The 21299-nt window shown below is 40.5% G+C and overlaps 1 protein-coding gene across 1 annotated transcript in view; it reads left to right on the plus strand.

Moving 5' to 3' along the window:
* The window catches only part of LOC101117288 (glycerophosphodiester phosphodiesterase domain-containing protein 4-like), a 155014-nt gene that overhangs the window by 13388 nt on the left and 120327 nt on the right, over positions 1–21299 (plus strand). Inside the window, exon 3 of the mRNA XM_027960072.3 lies at positions 15673–15766. Within this exon, the coding sequence (XP_027815873.2) occupies positions 15673–15766 (94 nt within the window). The remainder of the gene's footprint in view (positions 1–15672; positions 15767–21299) is intronic.

Genomic DNA, 21299 nt, shown 5'->3' on the forward strand with positions numbered 1-21299 from the left:
TTCAGTTGTTCAGTCGTTCAGTTGTATCCAACTCTTTCTGACCCATGGACTTCAGCATGCCAGGCTTTCCTGTCCTTCAGTATCTCCTGGCATTTGCTCAAACTCATGTCCATTGAATCAGTGATGCCATCCAAACATATCATCCTCTGTTGCCCACTTCTCCCCCTGCCTTCAATCTTTCCTAGTATCAGGGTCTTTTCTAATGAGTTAGCTTTTCACATCAGGTGGCCAAAGTATTGGAACTTCTGCTTCAGCATTAGTCCTTGCAATGAATATTCAGAGTTGATTTCCTTTAGGATTGACTGGTTTGATCTCCTTTCTATCCAAGGGGCTCTGAAGAGTCTTCTCCAGCACCACAGTTTGAAAGCATCAAAGTTGTTCATAGTCATCTATTATGTTCTTTTCTGTGATTTCAGTTGTAGAGACTCCTTTTAAATTTAAATTTTTATTTATTTGGATCCTCTTTTTTCCTTGGTTAGTCTTATTGATGCTTTGTCAATTATGTGTATTTTTTCAAAGAATGAAGTCTTAGTTTTGTTAGTTTTTTCCTGTTGTTTTCCTATTCTTTGTTCCTATTCTGTATTTCATTTACCAGGTAAAATAGCTTTTGAATGAAGAGGAATCCTTGAGGAAGAACCTTGTTGCATAAAGTGATCTGCCCATACAGAACTGTATAGTTCACCTGCCGAGGAAGATTTGGCTATTTACCAGGGTGGTTGTGCACCAGGCCAAGAGTACTTTTGGGACAGTTACTGGATACTGACTCTGAATTGATACAAATTTCTAGAGATATAAAGCAGCACTATAATTCACCACTCAGAGTAATCAAGGGAGGTAGGTAATCATTGGTATCCCCAAACCCACCCTGCGGTTATTTCTCTAGGTTTGAAATGCATAGCTGGAATAAAATACTCAGAAGCAGGCAGAATCCTCACAGCAATACTTCATCTTCAGATAAAAGTTAGTAAAACACAAGAGTGAGGTCCCATTGTTTCTAAAGCTACAGATAGAGTTATTGGGCAATATTCCATTGCTCCCATAGAGCGAATTACCACAAATTCAGTAGTCTAAAGCAATACCCATTTATTTCCTCATAGTTCTTTGGGTCAGATGTCAGGCGTGGTTGGTTGGGTACTCTGCTTACGATCTCATAATGAAGTCAAGTTGTCCACTAACCTAAACTTTTACCTGGGTCTCTGAGTGAGAATTCACTTCTCAGTTCAGTTGCTCAGTCGTATCTGACTCTTTGCGACCCCATGAATCGCAGCACACCAGGCCTCCCTGTCCATCACCATCTCCCGGAGTTCACTCAGACTCACGTCCATCCAGTCAGTGATGCCATCCAGCCATCTCATCCTCTGTCGCCCCCTTCTCCTCCTGTCCCCAATCCCTCCCAGCATCAGAGTCTTTTCCAATGAGTCAACTCTTCGCATGAAGTGGCCAAAGTACTGGAGTTTCAGCTTTAGCATCATTCCTTCCAAAGAAATCCCAGGGTTGATCTCCTTCAGAATGGACTGGTTGGATCTCCTTGCAGTCCAAGGGACTCTCAAGAGTCTTCCCCAACACCACAGTTCGAAAGCATCAGTTCTTCGGTGTTCTGCCTTCTTCACAGTCCAACTCTCACATCCATAGATGACCACTGGAAAAACCATAGCCTTGACTAGACGGACCTTAGTTGGCAAAGTAATGTCTCTGCTTTTGAATATACTATCTAGATTGGTCATAACTTTTCTTCCAAGGAGTAAGCATCTTTTAATTTCATGGCTGCAATCTAGGTTCATTCAAATTGTTGGCAGAATCCAGTTCCTTCTGGTTGTAGGAATGAAGTGCTCTTTCATGAATGATTGTCAGATGGGAGTTGTTCTCAACTTCTAGCTTGTGACATTCTCTCTTTTCCAAGTTAGCAGTGGTGTTTCTAGTCCTTTTGACTCTCAATATCTCTGACTTCTCCTATATCATCTCTGTGACTTCCACTTCCGATTTAAGAGCTTATGTAATTACATTGGATTCAGTCTGATAATCTAGAGTAATCTCCCTAATTTTTTCATTTATTCTTTTTTTAAAAATTTTTTATTTTTTGTTGGAGTATAGTTGATTCACAATGTGTTATTAGTTTCAGGTGTACAGCAAAATGACTCAGATGTACATATACATGTATCTACTCTTTTACAAATTCTTTTCCCATTGTTCCATAACATTGAGCCGAGATCCCTGTGCTATACAGTAGATCCTTGTTGGTTATCCATTTAAAGTATAACAGTGTGTACATGTTGATCCGAAACTTGCTAACAGCCCCTCCCCCCATAATCATAAGTTCATTATCTAAGTCTGTGAGTCTGTTTTTGTTTTGTAAGGTCATTTGTATCTTTTTCTAAATTTTAGATTCCGCATATACGGGATATCATACAATATTTCTCTTTCTCCGACTTACTTCACTCAATATGACAATCTGTAGGTCCATCCATGTTGCTCAAATGGCATTATTTTATTCTTCTTAATGGCTCATTAATATTCCATTGCATATATTAATAGGTGCCCCAACTTCTTTATCTGTCCCTCTGTCGATAGACATTTCTTCTATCACTAGACACAACTTCCATGTCTTGGCTGTTGTGGACAGTGCTGCAGTGAACATTGGGGTGCATATATTCTTTCAGACTATGTTCTTCTCTGAATATATGTCCAGAAGTGGACTGAGGATCATGTGGTAGCTCTATTTTTAATTTTTATACCAACCTCCATACTGTTATCCATGGTGGCCGTACTACTTTACATTGCCACCAACAGTGTATGAGGGTTCCCTTCTCTTCACACCCTGTCTAGCATTTATTGTTTGTGGATTTTGTGATGATAGCCACTTTGACTGACTATTTTAAAGTCAGCTGATTTTAACCTTAATTACATCTGCAAAGTTCCTTTTACATTTAACATCATTACTCATATGATGCTAAATGATAATGATCATGGGAGCGGAATTGTGTGTGTGTCTATAGATTTTTCTCTTCTTTCATTCTACCATTGAAAATAAGGTGCATTCATAGTAGTTAACCATATATATCAGTACTTAAATTAGAGGTGTAAACATCCCATAGAGGTGATAAAGGAACTTTGTATCCTCTTTTGGAGAGAGGATTGGTATAGTTTCAGTTGTTTGAGAGATAATCACATCATGTAAGATAGGAAGCAAGGATGGTTAATAGAGGTATGTATGAATACCAAGTTGACCATGAATAGACTGTGGTAGTGTAATAATGGGGTCCATTTAAAACCAAATCTGTATTTCTCACAATTCCATTCCCAGTATAAGATTGGGTTAGGATTAGTTACAGGTGAAATTCGTTTAGTTTGGAAGCAGGAAGTGAATCATAGCTATTTCTTTATATTCTGAAGATTACTGATACACCCACGCATTTTGATGGCTTCCATGCCATGTCAGTATCTAGTAATTCACTTAGTTGGCATGGGGAAGCACTTGGGCCCACATTCTTCTGGATCCTGCCAGGTCTGCTTCAGCTTCTTCATATCCTAGGACAGATTAGTTAAATGTGGCTAAATGATGAAAGGCATGAACTTTTTCTGCGGGTCTCCTTTTTTATCTAAGGTTGGAGGAAATGGACTTTACTGAATTCAGTTCAGTTGCTCAGTCATGTTCGACTCTTTGTAACCCCATGGACTGCAGCACAACAGGCCTCCCTGCCCATCCCAACTCCCAGAGTTTACTCAGACATGTCCATTGAGTTGGTGATGCCATCCAACCATCTCATCCTGTTATCCCCTTCTTCTCCCACCTTCAGTCTTACCCAGCATCAGGGTCTTTTCTGATGAGTCAGTTCTTCACATCAGGTGGACAAAGTATTGGAGTGTCAGTTTCAGCGTCAGTCCTTCCAATGAATATTCAGGACTGATTTCCTTTAGGATGGACTGGTTGGATCTCCTAGCAGTCCAGAGGACTCTCAAGAGTCTTCTCCAACACCACCATTCAAAAGCATCAATTCTTCGGTGCTCAGCTTTCTTTATGGTCCAACTCTCATACCCATATGTGGCTACTGGAAGAACCGTAGCTTTGACTAGATGGACCTTTGTTGGCAAAGTAATGTCTCTGCTTTTTAATATGCTGTCTAGGTTATAGGAGAAGGCAATGGCACCCCACTCCAGTACTCTTGCCTGGAAAATCCCATGGACGGAGGAGCCTGGTAGGCTGCAGTCCACGGGGTCTTGAAGAGTCAGACATGACTGAGCGACTTCACTTTCACTTTTCACTTCCATGCATTGGAGAAGGAAATGGCAACCCACTCCAGTGTTCTTGCCTGGAGAATCCCAGGGATGGGGGAGCCTGGTAGGTTGCCATCTATGGGGTCACACAGAGTCAGACATGACTGAAGCGACTTAGCAGCAGCAGCAGCAGCAGCAGGTTGCTCATAACATTTCTTCCAAGGAGCAAGCGTCTTTTAATTTCATGGCTGCAGTCACCATCTGCAGTGATTTTGGAGCCCCCCCCAAATAAAGTCTGTCACTGTTTCCCCATCTATTTGCCATGAAGTGATGGGACCGGATGCCATAATCTTAGTTTTCTGAGTGTTGAGTTTTAAGCCAACTTTTTCACTCTCCTCTTTCACTTTCATCAAGAGGCTCTTTAGTTCTTCTTCACTTTCTGCCATAAGGGTGGTGTCATCTGCATATCTGAGGTTATTGATATTTCTCCAGGCAATCTTGATTCCAGCTTGTGCTTCATCCAGCCCAGCATTTCTCATGATGTACTCTGCATATAAGTTAAATAAGCAGGGTGACAATATACAGCCTTGACATACTCCTTTCTTGATTTGGAACCAGTCTGTTGTTCCATGTCTGGTTCTAACTGTTGCTTCCTGACCTGCATACAGATTTCTCAAGAGGTAGATCAGGTGGTCTGGTTTGCCATCTCTTTCACAATCTTCCACAGTTTGCTGTGACCCACACAGTCAAAGGCTTTGGCATAGTTAGTAAAGCAGAAATAGATGTTTTTCTGGAACTCTCTTGCTTTTTCCATGATCCTGCTGATGTTGGCAATTTGATCTCTGGTTCCTCTGCCTTTTCTAAAACCAGCTTGAACATCTGGAAGTTCATGGTTCATATATTGCTGAAGCCTGGCTTGGAGAATTTTGAGCATTACTTTACTAGCGTGTGAGATGAGTGCAATTGTGCGGTAGTTTGAACATTCTTTGGCATTTCCTTTCTTTGGGATTGGAATGAAAACTGACCTTTTCCAGTCCTGTGGCCACTGCTGAGTTTTCCAAATTTGTTGGCATATTGAGTGCAGCACTTTCACAGCATCATCTTTCAGGATTTGAAATAGCTCAACTGAAATTCCATCACCTCCACTAGCTTTGTTTGTAGTGCTGCTTCCTAAGGCCCACTTGACTTTGCATTCCATGATATCTGGCTCTAGGTGAGGGGTCATACCAACATTTGTTATGTGAAGCACAGGGTGATAGATGGTGAGCTGAAGTAATAAGATGGTTCAGCAACAGACTGCAAGAGAAATTAAAATAGAGAAGTTTATTATTTGTAGGTACTGGAGGAAGTACACAGTGCTTTGGGCCCACACAGGGAGGTCAAGGGAGAATATAGACAGAGAGTGAGGCAGGACCTAGGCACATCCCTTTATTAGGGACTATGGCTAGAGTGCTTTGTGATTCCTGGGCTAGGGCCATATTGGTTAAGTCATTCTATAAGAGGAAAGTTCTTGTAAGCCCTATGAGAGTCTTGTCTAAGGGACACATAAAGCATACAGGTGCTGGGAAACATGAAGAATGTTGACCACAAGCGCTGTTGGGAAAGTCATATCAAGAAATTTTATTTGCTTTTGACTAAGGGCTGCTGTCTATATCATGTCTAGATCACTAGCGCCTGAGAGTGCTAGTGTCAGTTGGTGGTCTCTGTGGCCCATTGGACAAACAAAGTGGATGCCAGGCAATATCATCGATGCCAGGCTAATATGAAGCAATACCATCAGCTAAGGTGTTAACATTAGCTAATGAGAGTTAGCTTCCAACAACAAAAAAGACAACTCTACACATGGATATTATCAGATGATCAATACCTAAATCAGATTGATTATATTCTTTGCAGCCAAAGATGGAGAAGCTCGATACAGTCAGCAAAAACAAGACCTGGAGCTGACTGTGGGTCAAATCATCAGCTCTTTACTGCAAAATTCAGTCTAAAGTTGGAGAAAGTAGGGAAAACCTCTAGGCCATTGAGGCCTAAATCAAATCCCTTCACACAGTGGAGGTGATAAATAGAGTCAAGGGATTAGATCTGGTAGACAGAGTGCTTGAAAAACTATGAACAGAGGTTGATAACATTGTACAGGAGGTGGTGACCAAAATCATCCCCAAGGAAAAAAAAAAATGCAAGAAGGCAAAGTGGTTGTATGAGGAGACCTTACAAGAGCCGAGAAAAGAGATGCAAAACGCAAAGGAAAAGGGAAGGATATACCCAACTGAATGCAGAGTTCCAAAAGAATAGCAAGGAGAGATAAGAAAGCCTTCTTGTGTGAGCAATGAAAAGAAATAGCGGGAAACAAAAGAGTGGGAAAGACCAGAGATTTCTTCAAGAAAAGTGAGGTTACCAAGGGGACATCTCATGCAAAGATGGGCACAATAAAGGACCAAAATGACAAGAAGCAGAGATGTTAAGATTATTAAAATGTTAAGAAGAGGTGGCAAGAATACACAGAAGAACTGTGTATTTCTTAATGACCCAGATAACCACAATGGTGTGGTCACTCACCTAGAGCCAGACATCCTGGAGTGTGAAGTCAAGTGGGTCGTAGGAAGCATTACCACGAACAAAGCTAGTGGAGGTGACGGAATTCTAGCTGAGCTATTTCAAATCCTAAAGATGATGCTGTTAAAGTGCTACATTCAATATGCCAACAAACTTGGAAAACTCAACAGTGGCCACAGGACTGGAAAAGGTCAGTTTTCATTCTAATCCCAAAGAAAGACAATACCAAATAATGTTCAGACTGCCATACAGTTGCACTCATTTCACCTGCTAGCAAGATTATGCTCAAAATCCTTCAAGCTAGGCTTCAGTAGTACATGAACTGAGAACTTCCAGATGTTCAAGCTGGATTTAGAAAAGGTAGAGGGACCAGAGATCAAATTGACAACATCTTTTGGATCACAGAAAAAGCAAGAGAATTCCAGAAAAAGTCTACTTCTGCTTCATTGACTACACTAAAACCTTTGTGTGGATCGCAACAAACTGTGGAAAATTCTTGAAGAGATGGAAATACCAGACCACCTTACTGGCCTCCTGAGAAACCTGTATACAGGTCAAGAAGCAACAGTTAGATCTGGACATGGAACAATGGACTGGTTCAAAATTGGGAAAGGAGTACATCAAGGCTGTATGTTTTTACCATGCTTATTTAACATATGGAGAATACATCACGTAAAATGCTGAGCTGGATGGCTCACAAGCTGGAATCAAATATGGGAGAATCAAATACTGGGAGAAATATGATTAACCTCAGATGATGGCAGATGATACCACCCTAATGATGGAAAACAAAGATGAACTAAAAGGCCTCTTGATGAAGGTGAAAGAGGAGAGTGAAAAAGCTGGCTTAAAACTTAACATTCAGAAAACTAATATCATAGCATCTGGTCCTATCATTTCACAGGAGATAGATGGGAAAAAGTGGAAACAGTGACAGGTTTTATTTTCTTGGGCTCCAGAATCACTGCAGATGGTGACAGCAGCAACGGAATTAAAAGACCCTTACTCTTTGAAAGAAAAGCCATGACCAACCTAGACAGTATATTAGAAAGCAGAGAATGGCATTGAAACATGTATAATATCATATATGAAACGAATCGCCAGTCCAGGTTCAATGCATGATACTGGATGCTTGGTTCTGGTGCACTGAGACGACCTAGAGGGATGGTATGGGGAGGGAGGAGGTAGGGGGTTTCAGGATGGGGAACACGTGTATACCTGTGGTGGATTAATGATGATGTATGGCAAAACCAATACAATATTGTAAAGTAATTAGCCTCCAATTAAAATAAATAAATTTATATTAAAAAAATAAAAAGCAGAGACATCAGTTTGCAGACAGAAGTCTTTCTAGTCAAAGCTATGTTTTTTTTCAGTAGTCGTGCATAGATGTGAGATTTGGATCATAAATAAGGCTGAGTGCCAAAGAATTGATATTCAGATTGTGGCACTGGAGAAGACTTTTGAGAGTCCCATGGACAATAAGGAGATCAAACCAGTCAATTCTAAAGGAAATCAGCCCTGAATATTCATTAGAAGGACTGATGCTGAAGCTGAAGCTCCAGTCTCTGGCCGCCTGATGTGAAGAGCTAACTCATTCGAGAAGACCTTGATGCTGGGAAAGATTGAGGACAGTAGGAGAAGGAGGTGACAGGAGAGGTTTGGATGATATGATTGACTCAATGGACATGGGTTTGAGCAAACTCCGGGAGATAGTGAAGGGTAGGGAAGCCTGGCATGCTGCAGTTCACGGGGTTGCAAAGAATCGGCCACAACTTAGCAACTGGACAACATCATTACCTCTTGACATGGTGGTAGACAGACAAAAGTTCCATGGCTTGTGTGTGTCCTCATGTAGAACTGGTTGTGTCTTTTGTTTTTCCTCAGAGTTGCTGTCAGCTGACAATTGATTCTGCTGATAAGCATTATGGTATGTATGGTAGACATTGGGAGAGCATGCAAGAAATCTGTACCTTGTATCTCTGGGAAAGCAAGGAAAGGGTCCTAGAAAGTTTCTTTAAATATGAGTGCAGAGACTAGATTTAGATGAGAAGGTTGACTGGGCTGCCAAAGACTGTATCTATTGGATGAGAAGGACTTTATCCAAAAAGATGTGTGATGATTCTGCTAGAGAGATATAAAGCAGTGTTGCAGAACAGAGGAAACTGCTTGAAAATAGTAAGTCAGAAGAACCCTGAAGTGGACAATCCATGTAGAGTGAAGTCTACTGCATAATCTTGAGCAGTTGTATAATCCCAGTTTAAAGATGTGATGACCAAGAAACACTTTTTTCTTTTTCTTTTTTTTCTATTATTCTGGTTCAGAATTTATTCTGCTTTAAATGCAAGTGAAAGAAGGTGAGTTTAGCAAATTCTTAATGTAATCAAGATTGTAAGGTAAAAGGAACAGAACATGTTAGAAACACACATTTATAAGTTGCTGGTGGTGCTGCTGCTAAGTCGCTTCAGTCATGTCCAACTCGGTGTGACTCCATAGACTGCAGCCCACCAGGCTCCCCGTCCCTGGGATTCTTCAGGCAAGAACACTGGAGTGGGTTGCCATCTCCTTCTCCAATGCATAAGGGTGAAAAATGAAAGTGAAGTCGCTCAGTTGTGTCCGACTCTTCGCGACCCCATGGACTGCAGCCTACCAGGCTCCTCCATCCATGGGATTTTCCAGGCAAGAGTACTGGAATGGGGTGCCATTGCCTTCTCCATTATAAGCTATTCTTTGTCAATTTCTAAAATTCTTATTATCTAACAGTCATTCTTGTCTGAATGCCTAGGTATGTTTATTTTTTAAAAAATATAACTTTATTTAAGTTGGAGGCTAATTATTGTATTCGTTTTGCCATACATTGACATGAATCTGCCACGGGTGTACACGTGTTCCCCATTCTGAACCTCCCCTCCCACCTCCCTCCCCATACCATCCCTCTGGGTCATCCCAGTGCACCAGCCCCGAGCACCCTGTATCATGCATCGAACCTAGACTGGCGATTCATTTCACATATGATAATACACATGTTTCAATGCCATTCTCCCAAATCATCCCACCCTCACCCTCTCCCTCAGAGTCCAAAAGACTGTTCTATACATCTGTGTCTCTTTTGCTGTCTCACATACAGGGTTATTGTTACCATCTTTCTAAATTCCATATATATGCATTAGTATACTGTATTGGTGTTTTACTTTCTGGTTTACTTCACTCTGTATAATAGGCTCCAGATTCATCCACCTCATTAGAACTGATTCAAATGTATTCTTTTTAATGGCTGAGTAAAACTCCATTGTGTATATGAACCACAGCTTTCTTATCCATTCGTCTGCTAATGGACATCTAGGTTGGTTCCATGTCCTGGCTATTATAAACAGTGCTGCGATGAACATTGGGGTACACGTGTCTCTTTCAATTCTGGTTTCCTCAGTGTGTATGCCCAGCAGTGGAATTGCTGGGTTGTATGGCAGTTCTATTTCCAGTTTTTTAAGAAATCTCCACACTGTTCTCCATAGTGGTTGTACTAGTTTGCATTCCCACCAACAGTGTAAGAGGGTTCCCTTTTCTCCACACCCTCTCCAGCATTTATTGCTTGTAGACTTTTGGATCGCAGCCATTCTGACTGGTGTGAGGTGGTAACCTCATTGTGGTTTTGATTTGCATTTCTCTGATAATGAGTGATGTTAAGCATATTTTCATGTGTTTGTTAGCCATCTCTATGTCTTCTTTGGAGAAATGTCTAATTAGGTCTTTGGCCCATTTTTTGATTGGATCATTTATTTTTCTGGAATTGAGCTGCAGGAGTTGCTTGTATATTTTTGAGATTAATTCTTTGTCCATTGCTTTGTTTGCTATTATTTTCTCCCATTCTGAAGGCTGTCCTTTCACCTTGCTTGTAGTTCCCTTTGTTGTGCAGAAGCTTTTAATTTTAATTATGTCCCATTTATTTATTTTAGCTTTCATTTCCAATATTCTGGGAGGTGGATCATAGAGGATCCTGCTGTGATTTATGTCGGTGAGTGTTTTGCCTATGTTCTCCTCTAGGAGTTTTATAGTTTCTGGTCTTGCATTTAGATCTTAATCCATTTTGAGTTTATTTTTGTGTATGGTGTTAGAAAGTGTTCTAGTTTCCTTCTTTTACAAGTGGTTGACCAGTTTTCCTAGCACCACTTGCTAAAGAGATTGTCATTTCTCCATTGTATATTCTTTCCTCCTTTGTCAAAGATAAGTTGTCTGTAGGTACATGGATTTATCTCTGTTGCCTCTGGTTTTCAGTCTTATTCTTACAGTAGCCTCAAGACTTCTCCATCTATACAGCACCGATGATAAAACATCTAGGTTAATGATGAAAAGTTTCTCCACAGTGAGGAACACCTGGTGAGGTTCACAGAGTTACATGGAGAAGAGAAGAGGGAGGAGGGAGATAGAAGTGACTAGACGAAGAGGGGGAATCAAAAGGGGAGAGAGCAAGACAGCCAGTATTTACTTCTTTATGTGCTCTCCACAGTCTGGATCCCTCAGAGATGTTCACAGAGTTACACAGAGAAGAGAAGGAGGAAGGAGACAGAGGTGGCCAGGAAGATAAAAGTGGGAGTCAAAAGTAGAGAGACAGATCTAACCAGTAATCAGTTCCCTAAGTGTACACCACAGCCTGGAACACACAAAGAGAGTCACAGGATTGGGTAGAGAAGAGAAGGGGGAGGGAGGAGATAGAGGTGACCTGGTGGAGAAAAAGGAGAGTCAAAAGGGGGAGAAAGCAGTCAAGCCAGTAATCTCGCTCCCAAGTAAAAATGGGTACTGAAGATTGGGTTCTTAAAGGTACAAAATTGATAACAAATACCAAAAAAGCAAAGATTAAAAATCTAGAGTAGAGGTTAGATTCTCAAAAATACAATATTAAAGAAAAAAACAAGTCACAAAAATTATGAAATTTATATATATGAATTTTGCTTTAAAAATAGGGTCCTTTTTTTTGGCAAAGTAATAGTAGGTTATAAAAATGAAAATTAAAGGAGTAATAGAAGACTTAAACTAAAAAAATTTGTTTTAAATTTAAACAATGATAATAGTAAAAATATATCTAGGACTTTCTCTGGTGTTGTTGTGGACAGTGTGGGGTCAGTTCATGTTCAGATAGTTCCTTGATCTGGCTTATACTTCTCAAGATTTATAGGCTCCTTCCTATGTAGTCGGTGCTAACTGCAGGGTTTTAATCTATTGCACCTGTCACTTCCAAAGTGGTTCCCTCTGTTTATTTTAGCTTCTTCTGTTTGCTGGTCTCTTCAGTGTCTAATTTCCGCCCTGACACAAGGAGTCTGTGGTGGTCACTTTTTTAGGTTCACTTGTTCAGTCATGCTGTGGGGAGGGAGGAACACTGCAAACAAATATCATTGGCGTGTGTGTGGGGAGTGCTCGCAGTGTCTCGGCCACACTGGGTTTGCTCCTGCTCATGGTGTGTATGCTTTCCCTGTCTACACTGCTCAGGCTCTAGGTTGCTCTGCCAGGAATTGTCTGGGGTGGGCCCTGGGTTGTGTGCACTTCCCATGTCTAAGCCGCTCAGGTTCAGGTACTCGGGTACTCCACAAAGGCGCAGACTTGGTTGGGCCTGCGTTTTGTGCCCATCCCAAGGTCCAAGCAGGTCAGGTGACCAGGTGCTTGGCGAGCACAGTCACCCCCCAGTTGGGGGCTGCATCTTCTTGCTTCCTGCGTCCCAGCCGCTCAGTTTTCTGGGTGTACAACCGGTGCACTTTCTCAGGTGTGCCGTGTGTCTCTTCTGGGGAGCTGATCTCTGGCTGTGACTCTCCTGGTGGATGTCGACCGTCCAGAATCCCAAAAAGTCTTGGTTAGCTCGAAGCCTACTTACAGTTTGGTAGATGATGCTTCTCTGGGGCTGCAGTTTCCCCCTACCGGCTCTGGCTGCCCTCACCTGCCTGTCTCCGCCAAGGGATGGGCCGTCTACAGCTGGCTAGCTCTGCTCGGTCCTTTGTTCTGTGAGCAGGCCTGGCGGTGCCTTAGGTTAGGGCTTTTCATGGGATAGCTATCCCACTGTCTGGATTGCTATCTCAAGTTAGTTTCCTCAGATTGCCCTCGGGGCCATTCATGCCTGGTCCTTACCCTAAGCAATGCAGCCTGCACCTCCCTGTCCAGTCCCTGCTTGCTAGTGGCAGATGTGAACATCTGCTCTGCTTCTGCGCTGGGAGTTGCCATTAGGCACATAATCTGTGGGTTTTAATTATTTATTTTTCTTCCTGGTTATGTTGCCCTCTGAGGTTCCAGGGCTCGCCACAGACTCACCGGTGAGAGTGTTTCCTGGTGTTTGGAAACTTCTTTTTTGAGATTCCTTTCCCGGGACATATCTCCATCCCTACCTCTTTTGTCTCTTTTTTAATCTTTATATTTTTTCTTACCTCCTTTTGAAGACAGTGGGCTGCCTCTGGGTGCCTGATGTCCTCTGCCAGCATTCAGAAGTTGTTTTGTAGAATCTGCTCAGCATTCAAATGTTCTTTCCATGAATTTGTGGGGGAGAAAGTTGTCTCCCCGTCCTATTCCTCCGCCATCTTAGGATCACCCCCTCCACTTTTTTCAATTCCACTCAGCTAAACAAACACCTTTTTATTCTTCTCATTTCTGTGCTACCTGACTACTACTACCTATAGTGAGTACAAATCCATAGGTCAAGAAGAAGTAGAAGATGGAAGGAGAAAAAAAAAAAAACATGTAAAATTCTTCCTGCATTTCATGGTGAGTGGGTGGTAACTTTACCTGAATTTGGTGAGAGGATTTTGAGCTGAACTAAACTATAACAATATCAATATTTACATGTGATTGAATGTACAGAAGAAGACCTTTTAGGTTCAAAGGGACTGAAAGAAAATAGATGTGGCCAGAGAAATGATTAGGAAAGATAGAGGCACTATTAAATGGTAAACTTTAACTTCTTCACTTGGAAAATGAAGTCAGTATCATTACTTGGCTAAGCAGTTTGCTGAATTCTTTGACTGTATCTCAACAACTATTAAGTCCATCTTTCATTCAAAAAAAATTGAAATATAGCTAATTTGCTTCCTTGGTAGCTCAGTGGTAAAGAATCTACCTGGTAATGCAAGGGGTACAGATTTGATCCTTGGGTCAGGGAGATCCTCTGGAGAAGGAAATGGCAACCCACTCCAGTATTCTTGTGTGAGAAGCTCATGGACAGAGGAACCTGGTGGGCTACAGTCCAAGGGCTCACAGAGAGTTGGATACAACTTAGCAACTAAAACAACAACAAAATAGCTAATTTACAAGTGTGAGCAAAGTGATTCAACTATATACACACACACACACACACACGTGCATACATAAATAAATATTTTTCAGACCTTTTCCATTAAAGGTTATCTTGCAAGTTTTCTAAGATCTCCATTTTATTGTTTTGATAGTTAATGTGCTTGTTTTAAAACATCTATTTTAGTTATATGAATGTGAGACCTTTATTTTTCTGAAGATCTTGATTACTTTGTGCCTCTTTTCTGATCATTCTATTAATTATGTTTTTAGTATTCAGGTTATTCTTTTAATTGACATACTGAGTGAATTTGTTGACAGTCCTTATTTGATTGCCGTCTGTGAGCTCATCTTTTACAGAGTACTCTTAGCATCTTGATCTGAGATAGCTCTTGCTCAGAGAGCTGCTTGTTTATTACATTCTTCTTGATGTATAACTCCTCACCAAAGAGAATTTCTTTACTTATTTGTAATGTGGTTTTTGTTCACACATCTATATTTTATACAGGCATATCTTGGAGATATTGAGGGTTCATTTCCAGACCACAGCAGTAAAGTGAATATAGGAGTAAAGCAAATCACAGTCTTTTGGTTTCTCAGTGCACATAAAAGTTCTTTTTATACTATACTGTTACTGTACTGTTGTCTGTAAGTGTACCATAGCATTATTTATAAAAAATTTTCATGCCTTAGTTAAAAATTATTTTATTGCTAGACAGCTAACCATAGCTATTTATGAATAACTTGCCTTCAGCGAATAGTGGTAGTAACATTAAAGATCTTTGATCACAAATAATTACAACAAATATAATAGAAATGAAAAATCTTGAAATATTACAAGAATTGCCAAAATGTGATACAGAGATAGGAAGTAAGCAAATGCTGTTGGAAAAATGATGCCAATGGTCTTGCTTGATGTATGGTTGCCACAAACCTTCAGTTTGTAAAAAATGCAATGTCTTCAAAGTACAGTAAGACAAGTTATAGGTCAGTATTGTTAAAATATAATTTCTCCAGGTTTTATATGGTGAGAAGGTAATCTCTGTTATCTTGAACAGTCTAAAACAGTTTTGACATACAATATGTGGAACAAGTTTAATCCTGTTTCTCTTAGATTATCATTAACAGTTTTCTCTCATAATCTCCCTTAGGAATAGAACATGTCAAGACAGCTTTTAAAGAGGTCAAATATCTTACACAGGATAGAGAAACTGACATGGTGGCTTGCGGTTATATAAGAAAACGTACATTCACATGAACCAGAAACCTTCCAAAATAGAAAGTGTTAAGTTTTGTTAAGGCAGTAGACTTTTTCTCTTTTAGAATTCCAGAACTTCTATATTATATTGTTTTTAAAGAGAATATATATTTTGAATATATATTCTGGATAACTTTTAAAAAATGATACCACTTATACAGAGCCCCATTTAAAGTACCCAGATACCTATAGGACAAAGTTAAAAGTTCTCCACTAAATATCCCCAAAGCTCTCCACACATCTGTTCCCAAATTGCTTCTCTTATCTCCCTCTGTTTTCTTATACCTCATCTACTTGGTCTTGTCGCCCCTATCCTTGATGCGGATGCTACTTTTTTTTTTTTTTTTTTACTGTATTTTAAGGATTGAAACTTATTTTTGCAGGGTCATTTTTATAGGTACAGGACTCTGGTTCTTCTGGTCCATTGTCTTACTGAGTTTCCTGGGGATTCTGGCTGCCTACACATCATTGCTGTTGGTGAGTAATGTCTTCTGTTTCTCCCACTCCTTTCATGAGTAGCCTCACTAGGTGCTCTGTCTGTGGCATGGTTCTCAGTTGGTGCTGGGAACCCTCAGAACCTCAGATCACACTTAGCAGAGTTGGCATTTACATTAGCCACTTGAATATTAGGCAGGAGGGATAGATGGAGGAAAAAAGGCTTGTGCTGCTAGAGGATGTGTCTTACCACTTTGACCCTTAGAAAGAGTGGTAGAACATCCTTTTTCTCTTCTCCTATTTGATAGTCTATTTCCTGGTTCACTTAGTATTATCATTTTAGATGCTCACACCTTCACATGGCAGTACCTTTACATATTGAACTACTCATTCGATAGCCTATCCCCTAAGAGTAAGTCTTTATGGGTCTTATAAGTTAGCTAGCATGTCAAACCTGTTCTAATGCACAATTGCTAGTCCCTTAGTCCAGGTACACTAACCTGTGGCTCAGACAGTAAAGTGTCTGCCTGTAATATGGGAGACTCGGGTTCAATCCCTGGGTCAGGATCCCCTGGAGAAGGAGATGACAACCCACTCCAGTCCTCTTGCCTGGAGAATTCCGTAGACTGAGGAGCCTGGTAGGCTGCAGTCCATGGGGTCGTAAAGAGTTGGACTTAACTGAGTGACTTCACTTAGTCCAGGTGCAGAATACATTTTAGCAAATATCTTTAGGCAGTAGAGACCCTGCCTGTGTTTCTTGACACAGTAGGGTCATGTAGTATGAGAAATTCAGGCCAGGAAATAGAGGAATTTGAAGAAGTGTAAAGCATGTGAGACTGATTCTTAGTTAACTGGAGTTTTTCAGTGCCCTTTTATACATGGGGCATATATATTTCTTTCTCTGATTTCATGATTCCTTCTCTCCACTGATTTCCTGTCTGATACAGAAGATCCCAACCCCCAAATCATTTAATATTTGCCTTAATTTTTCATTCAACAAAATGTGTTGCTTATTATATGAGTGATAAATAATGAGGATACAGAAATCAACAAGACACGTGCAGTTTCTGTTTGCATGTGGGGCACTTCAGAGTGACAGGTATGAGGTATAAAGTTATAATAGTCCTTAAATCTTGAAAGATGAAGCTGTTAAAGTGCTGCAGTCAATATGCCAGCAAATTTGGAAAACTCAACAGTGGCCATGGAACTGGAAAAGGTCAGTTTTTATTCCAATCCCAAAGAAAGGCAATGCCAAAGAATGTTCAATCTACTGCCCAATTGCACTCATCTCACATGATAGCAAAGTAATGCTCAAAATTCTCCAAGCCAGGTTCAACAGTATGTGACCTGGGAACTTCCAGATGTTCAAGCTGGATTTAGTAAAGACAGAGGAACCAGAGATCAAATTGCCAACATCCGTTGGATCACCAAAAAAGCAAGAGAGTTCCAGAAAAATATCTACTTCTGCCTTATTGACTGCACCAAAGCCCTTGACTGTGTGGATCATAACAGACTGTGGAAAATTCTTTTACAGATGGGAATGTCAGACCACCTTACCTGCCTCCTGAGAAATCTGTACGCAGGTCAGGAAGCAACAGTTATAACTGGATATGGAACGACAAACTGGTTCCAAATCGGGAATGGAGTACGTCATGGCTGAATATTGTTACTGCTTATTTTGTTTTAATTTTGTCTTCTCCTGCAAGACTTTTTATTTTTATTTATTTTTAAATATAAATTTATTTATTTTAATTGGAGGCTAATTACTTTACAATATTGTATTGGTTCTGCCATACATCAACATGAATCCACCACAGGCATACACGTGTTCCCCATCCTGAACCCCCTCCCACCTCCCTCCCCGTACCATCCCTCTGGGTTGTCCCAATGCACCAGCCCCAAGCATCCGTATCATGCATCGAACCTGGACTGGCGATTTGTTTCTTATATGATATTATACATGTTTCAATGCCCTTCTCCCAAATCATCCCATCCTCGCCCTCTCCCACAGAGTCCTAAAGACTGTTCTATACATCTGTGTCTCTTTTGCTGTCTCGCATACAGGGTTATCATTACCATCTTTCTAAATTCCATATATATGCATTAGTATACTGTATTGGTGTTTTTCTTTCTGGCTTACTTCACTCTGTATAATAGTCTCCAGTTTCATCCACTTCATTAGAACTGATTCAAATGTATTCTTTTTAATGGCTGAATAATACTCCATTGTGTATATGAACCACAGCTTTCTTATCCATTCATCTGCTGATGGACATCTAGGTTGGTTCCATGTCCTGGCTATTATAAACAGTGCTGTGATGAACATTGGGGTACTTACATGCAGAGTACATCATGCAAAATGCCGAGCTGAATGAAGCATAAACTGGAATCATGATTGCTGGGAGAATGCACGTATGGACACCTTATCTTTGACAAAGGAGGCAAGAATATACAATGGATTAAAGACAATCTCTTTAACCCTAACCACTTGTTAAAGTGGTGCTGGGGAAACTGGTCAACCACTTGTAAAAGAATGAAACTAGAACACTTTCTAACATCAAACACAAAAATAAACTCAAAATGGATTAAAGATCTAAGCATAAGACCAGAAACTGTAAAACTCCTAGGGGAGAATATAGGCAAAACACTCTCCAACATAAATCACAGCAGGATCCTCTATGACCCACCTCCTAGAATATTGGAAATAAAAGCAAAGACAAACAAATGGGATCTAATTAAAATTAAAAGCTTCTGCACAACAAGGGAAACTGTAAGCAAGATGAAAAGACAGCCTTCTCAGTGGGAGAAAATAATAGCAAATGAAGCAACTGACAAACAACTAATCTCAAAAATATACAAGCAACTCCTGCAGCTCAATTCCAGAAAAATAAATGATCCAATCAAAAAATGGGCCAAAGACCTAATTAGACATTTCTCCAAAGAAGACATACAGATGGGTAACAAACACATGAAAAGATGCTCAACATCACTCATTATCAGAGAAATGCAAATCAAGACCACAATGAAGTACCACTTCACATCAGTTAGAATGGCTGTGATCCAACAGTCTACACGCAATAAATGCTGGAGAGGGTGTGGAGAAAAGGGAACCCTCTTACACTGTTGGTGGGAATGCAAACTAGTACAGCCACTATGGAGAACAGAATGGAGATTCCTTAAAAAACTGGAAATAGAACTGCCATACAACCCAGCAATTCCACTGCTGGGCATACACACTGAGGAAACCAGAATTGAAAGAGACATGTGTACCCCAATGTTCATCGCAGCACTGTTTATAATAGCCAGGACATGGAACCAACCTAGATGTCCATTAGCAGACGAATAGATAAGAAAGCTGTGGTAACATATACATAATGAAGTATTACTCAGCCATTAGAAAGAATACATTTGAATGAGTTCTAATGAGGTGGATGAAACTGGAGCCTATTATACAGAGTGAAGTAACCCAGAAAGAAAAACACCAAATACAGTATACTAATGCATATATATGGAATTTAGAGAGATGGTAATGATAACCCTATATGCGAGACAGCAAAAGAGACACAGATGTATAGAACAGTCTTTTGGACTCTGTGGGAGAGGGCGAGGGTGGGATGATTTGGGAGAATGACATTGAAACATGTATAATATCATATAAGAAATGAATTGCCAGTCCAGGTTTGATGCAGGATACAGGATGCTTGGGGCTGGTGCACTAGGATGACCCAGAGGGATGGTACGGGGAGGGAGGAGGGAGGGGGGTTCAGGATGGGGAACGCGTGTATACCCGTGGCGGATTCATGTTGATGTATGGCAGAACCAATACAATATTGTAAAGTAATTAGCCTCCAATTAAATAAATTTAAATTAAATAATTTTCATTAATTTTAATGTTTCAATTAATTTGTTTTAATTTTAATGATAATTATTTTACAGTACTGTGATGGATTTGGCCATGCATCAACACGAGTTGCCATGGGTGTGCGTGTGTCCCTCCCATCCTGGGACCCCCTCCCACATCCCTCCCTACCCTATCCCTCTGGGTTGTCCCAGAGCACTGGCTCTGGGTGCCCTGCTTCATGCTTGGAACTTGCATTGGTTATCTATTTTACATATGGTAATGAATTCTGCTTTTATGATATTCATTTCTCTTGGAAGTGTAAAAAATTTGTCTTTGTCTTGAAGTGAACACAGGTGTTTACGTGTACAAGCGACACACTAAGTCTCTTGAGAACTATTTTGAGAAACACTGGCAATGTACTTATTTTCTTTTACTGTTTGAATAACTTCTTCCTTAAAAATAAAGAAATCTTGTGTATCCCCCCCCCCCAAAAAAAAAGATTTCTGGGAGAAATATCAATAACCTCAGATATGCAGATGACACCACCCTTATGGCAGAAAGTGAAGAGGAACTAAAGAGTCTATTGATGAAAGCGAAAGAGGAGAGTGAAAAAGCTGGTTTAAAACAACATTCAGAAAACTAAGTTCATGGCATCTGGTCCCATCACTCCATGGCAAATAGATGGGGAAACAGCAGAAACAGTGACAGACTCTTTTCTTGGGCTCCAAAATCACTGCAGATGGTGACTACAGCCATGAAATTAAAAGACACTTGCTCCTTGGAAGAAAAGCTATGACCAACCTAGACAGCATATTTAAAAACAGAGAAATTACTTGGCTGACAAAGTCTGTCTAGTCAAAACTATGGTTTTTCCAGTAGTCATATATGGATGTGAGAGTTGGACTATAAAGAAAGCTGAGCACTGAAGAATTAATGCTTTTGAACTGTGGTGTTGGAGAAGACTCTTGAGAGTCTCTTGGACTGCAAAGAGATGCAACCAGTCAATCCTAGGGAAAATCAGTCCTGATTTTTGGAAGGACTGATGCTGAAGCTGAAACTCCAGTACTTTGGCCACCTGATGCGAAGAACTGACTCATTTGAAAAGACCCTGATGCTGGGAAAGATTGAAGGCGGGAACAGAAGGGGACGGCAGAGGATGAGATGGTTGGATGGCAATACCTACTCAATGGACATGAGTTTGAGTAAACTCTGTAAGTTGGTAATGGACAGGGAGGCCTGATGTGCTGCAGTCCATGGGGTTGCAAAGAGTCGGACATGACTGAGTGACTGAACTGAACCCAGGGGATGTTGAAGAAAAAGGAATAACATCATTTTAGATAGGCTTGTAACAGACCTTGGAAGGCCTGAAAAGTGAGCTAGTACATTAAGCATAAATCAGATTTCTATTTAGGAAAATCATCCTGGAAATTGTGGTGTGGAGCCTCAGCTTTCTGAGTCTCAGTTTCTTTTCTTCCAAATGAGCAAGATAATATTTAATAGAATGGTATTTTATAAGGCTGAATAAAGAACAAGTGAACTATATTTGTAAAATTGTTTTGATAAAAATCTGTCTCATACATTCTCTCATTCATATCCTAAGCACCTGAGGACTCTGTTTTTCCGTTCCTGTCTCCACACTGACTTGGTGACTGGCTAGATTTAGCTTCAAATTCAATCTAGGATTTATTGCCTAAATACTGATGTTAATGATAGTGGCTAGTAGTTATGACAGTG

This window comes from Ovis aries, chromosome 21, assembly GCF_016772045.2.
Source record: "Ovis aries strain OAR_USU_Benz2616 breed Rambouillet chromosome 21, ARS-UI_Ramb_v3.0, whole genome shotgun sequence".
In the NCBI taxonomy this organism is placed as follows: domain Eukaryota; kingdom Metazoa; phylum Chordata; class Mammalia; order Artiodactyla; family Bovidae; genus Ovis; species Ovis aries.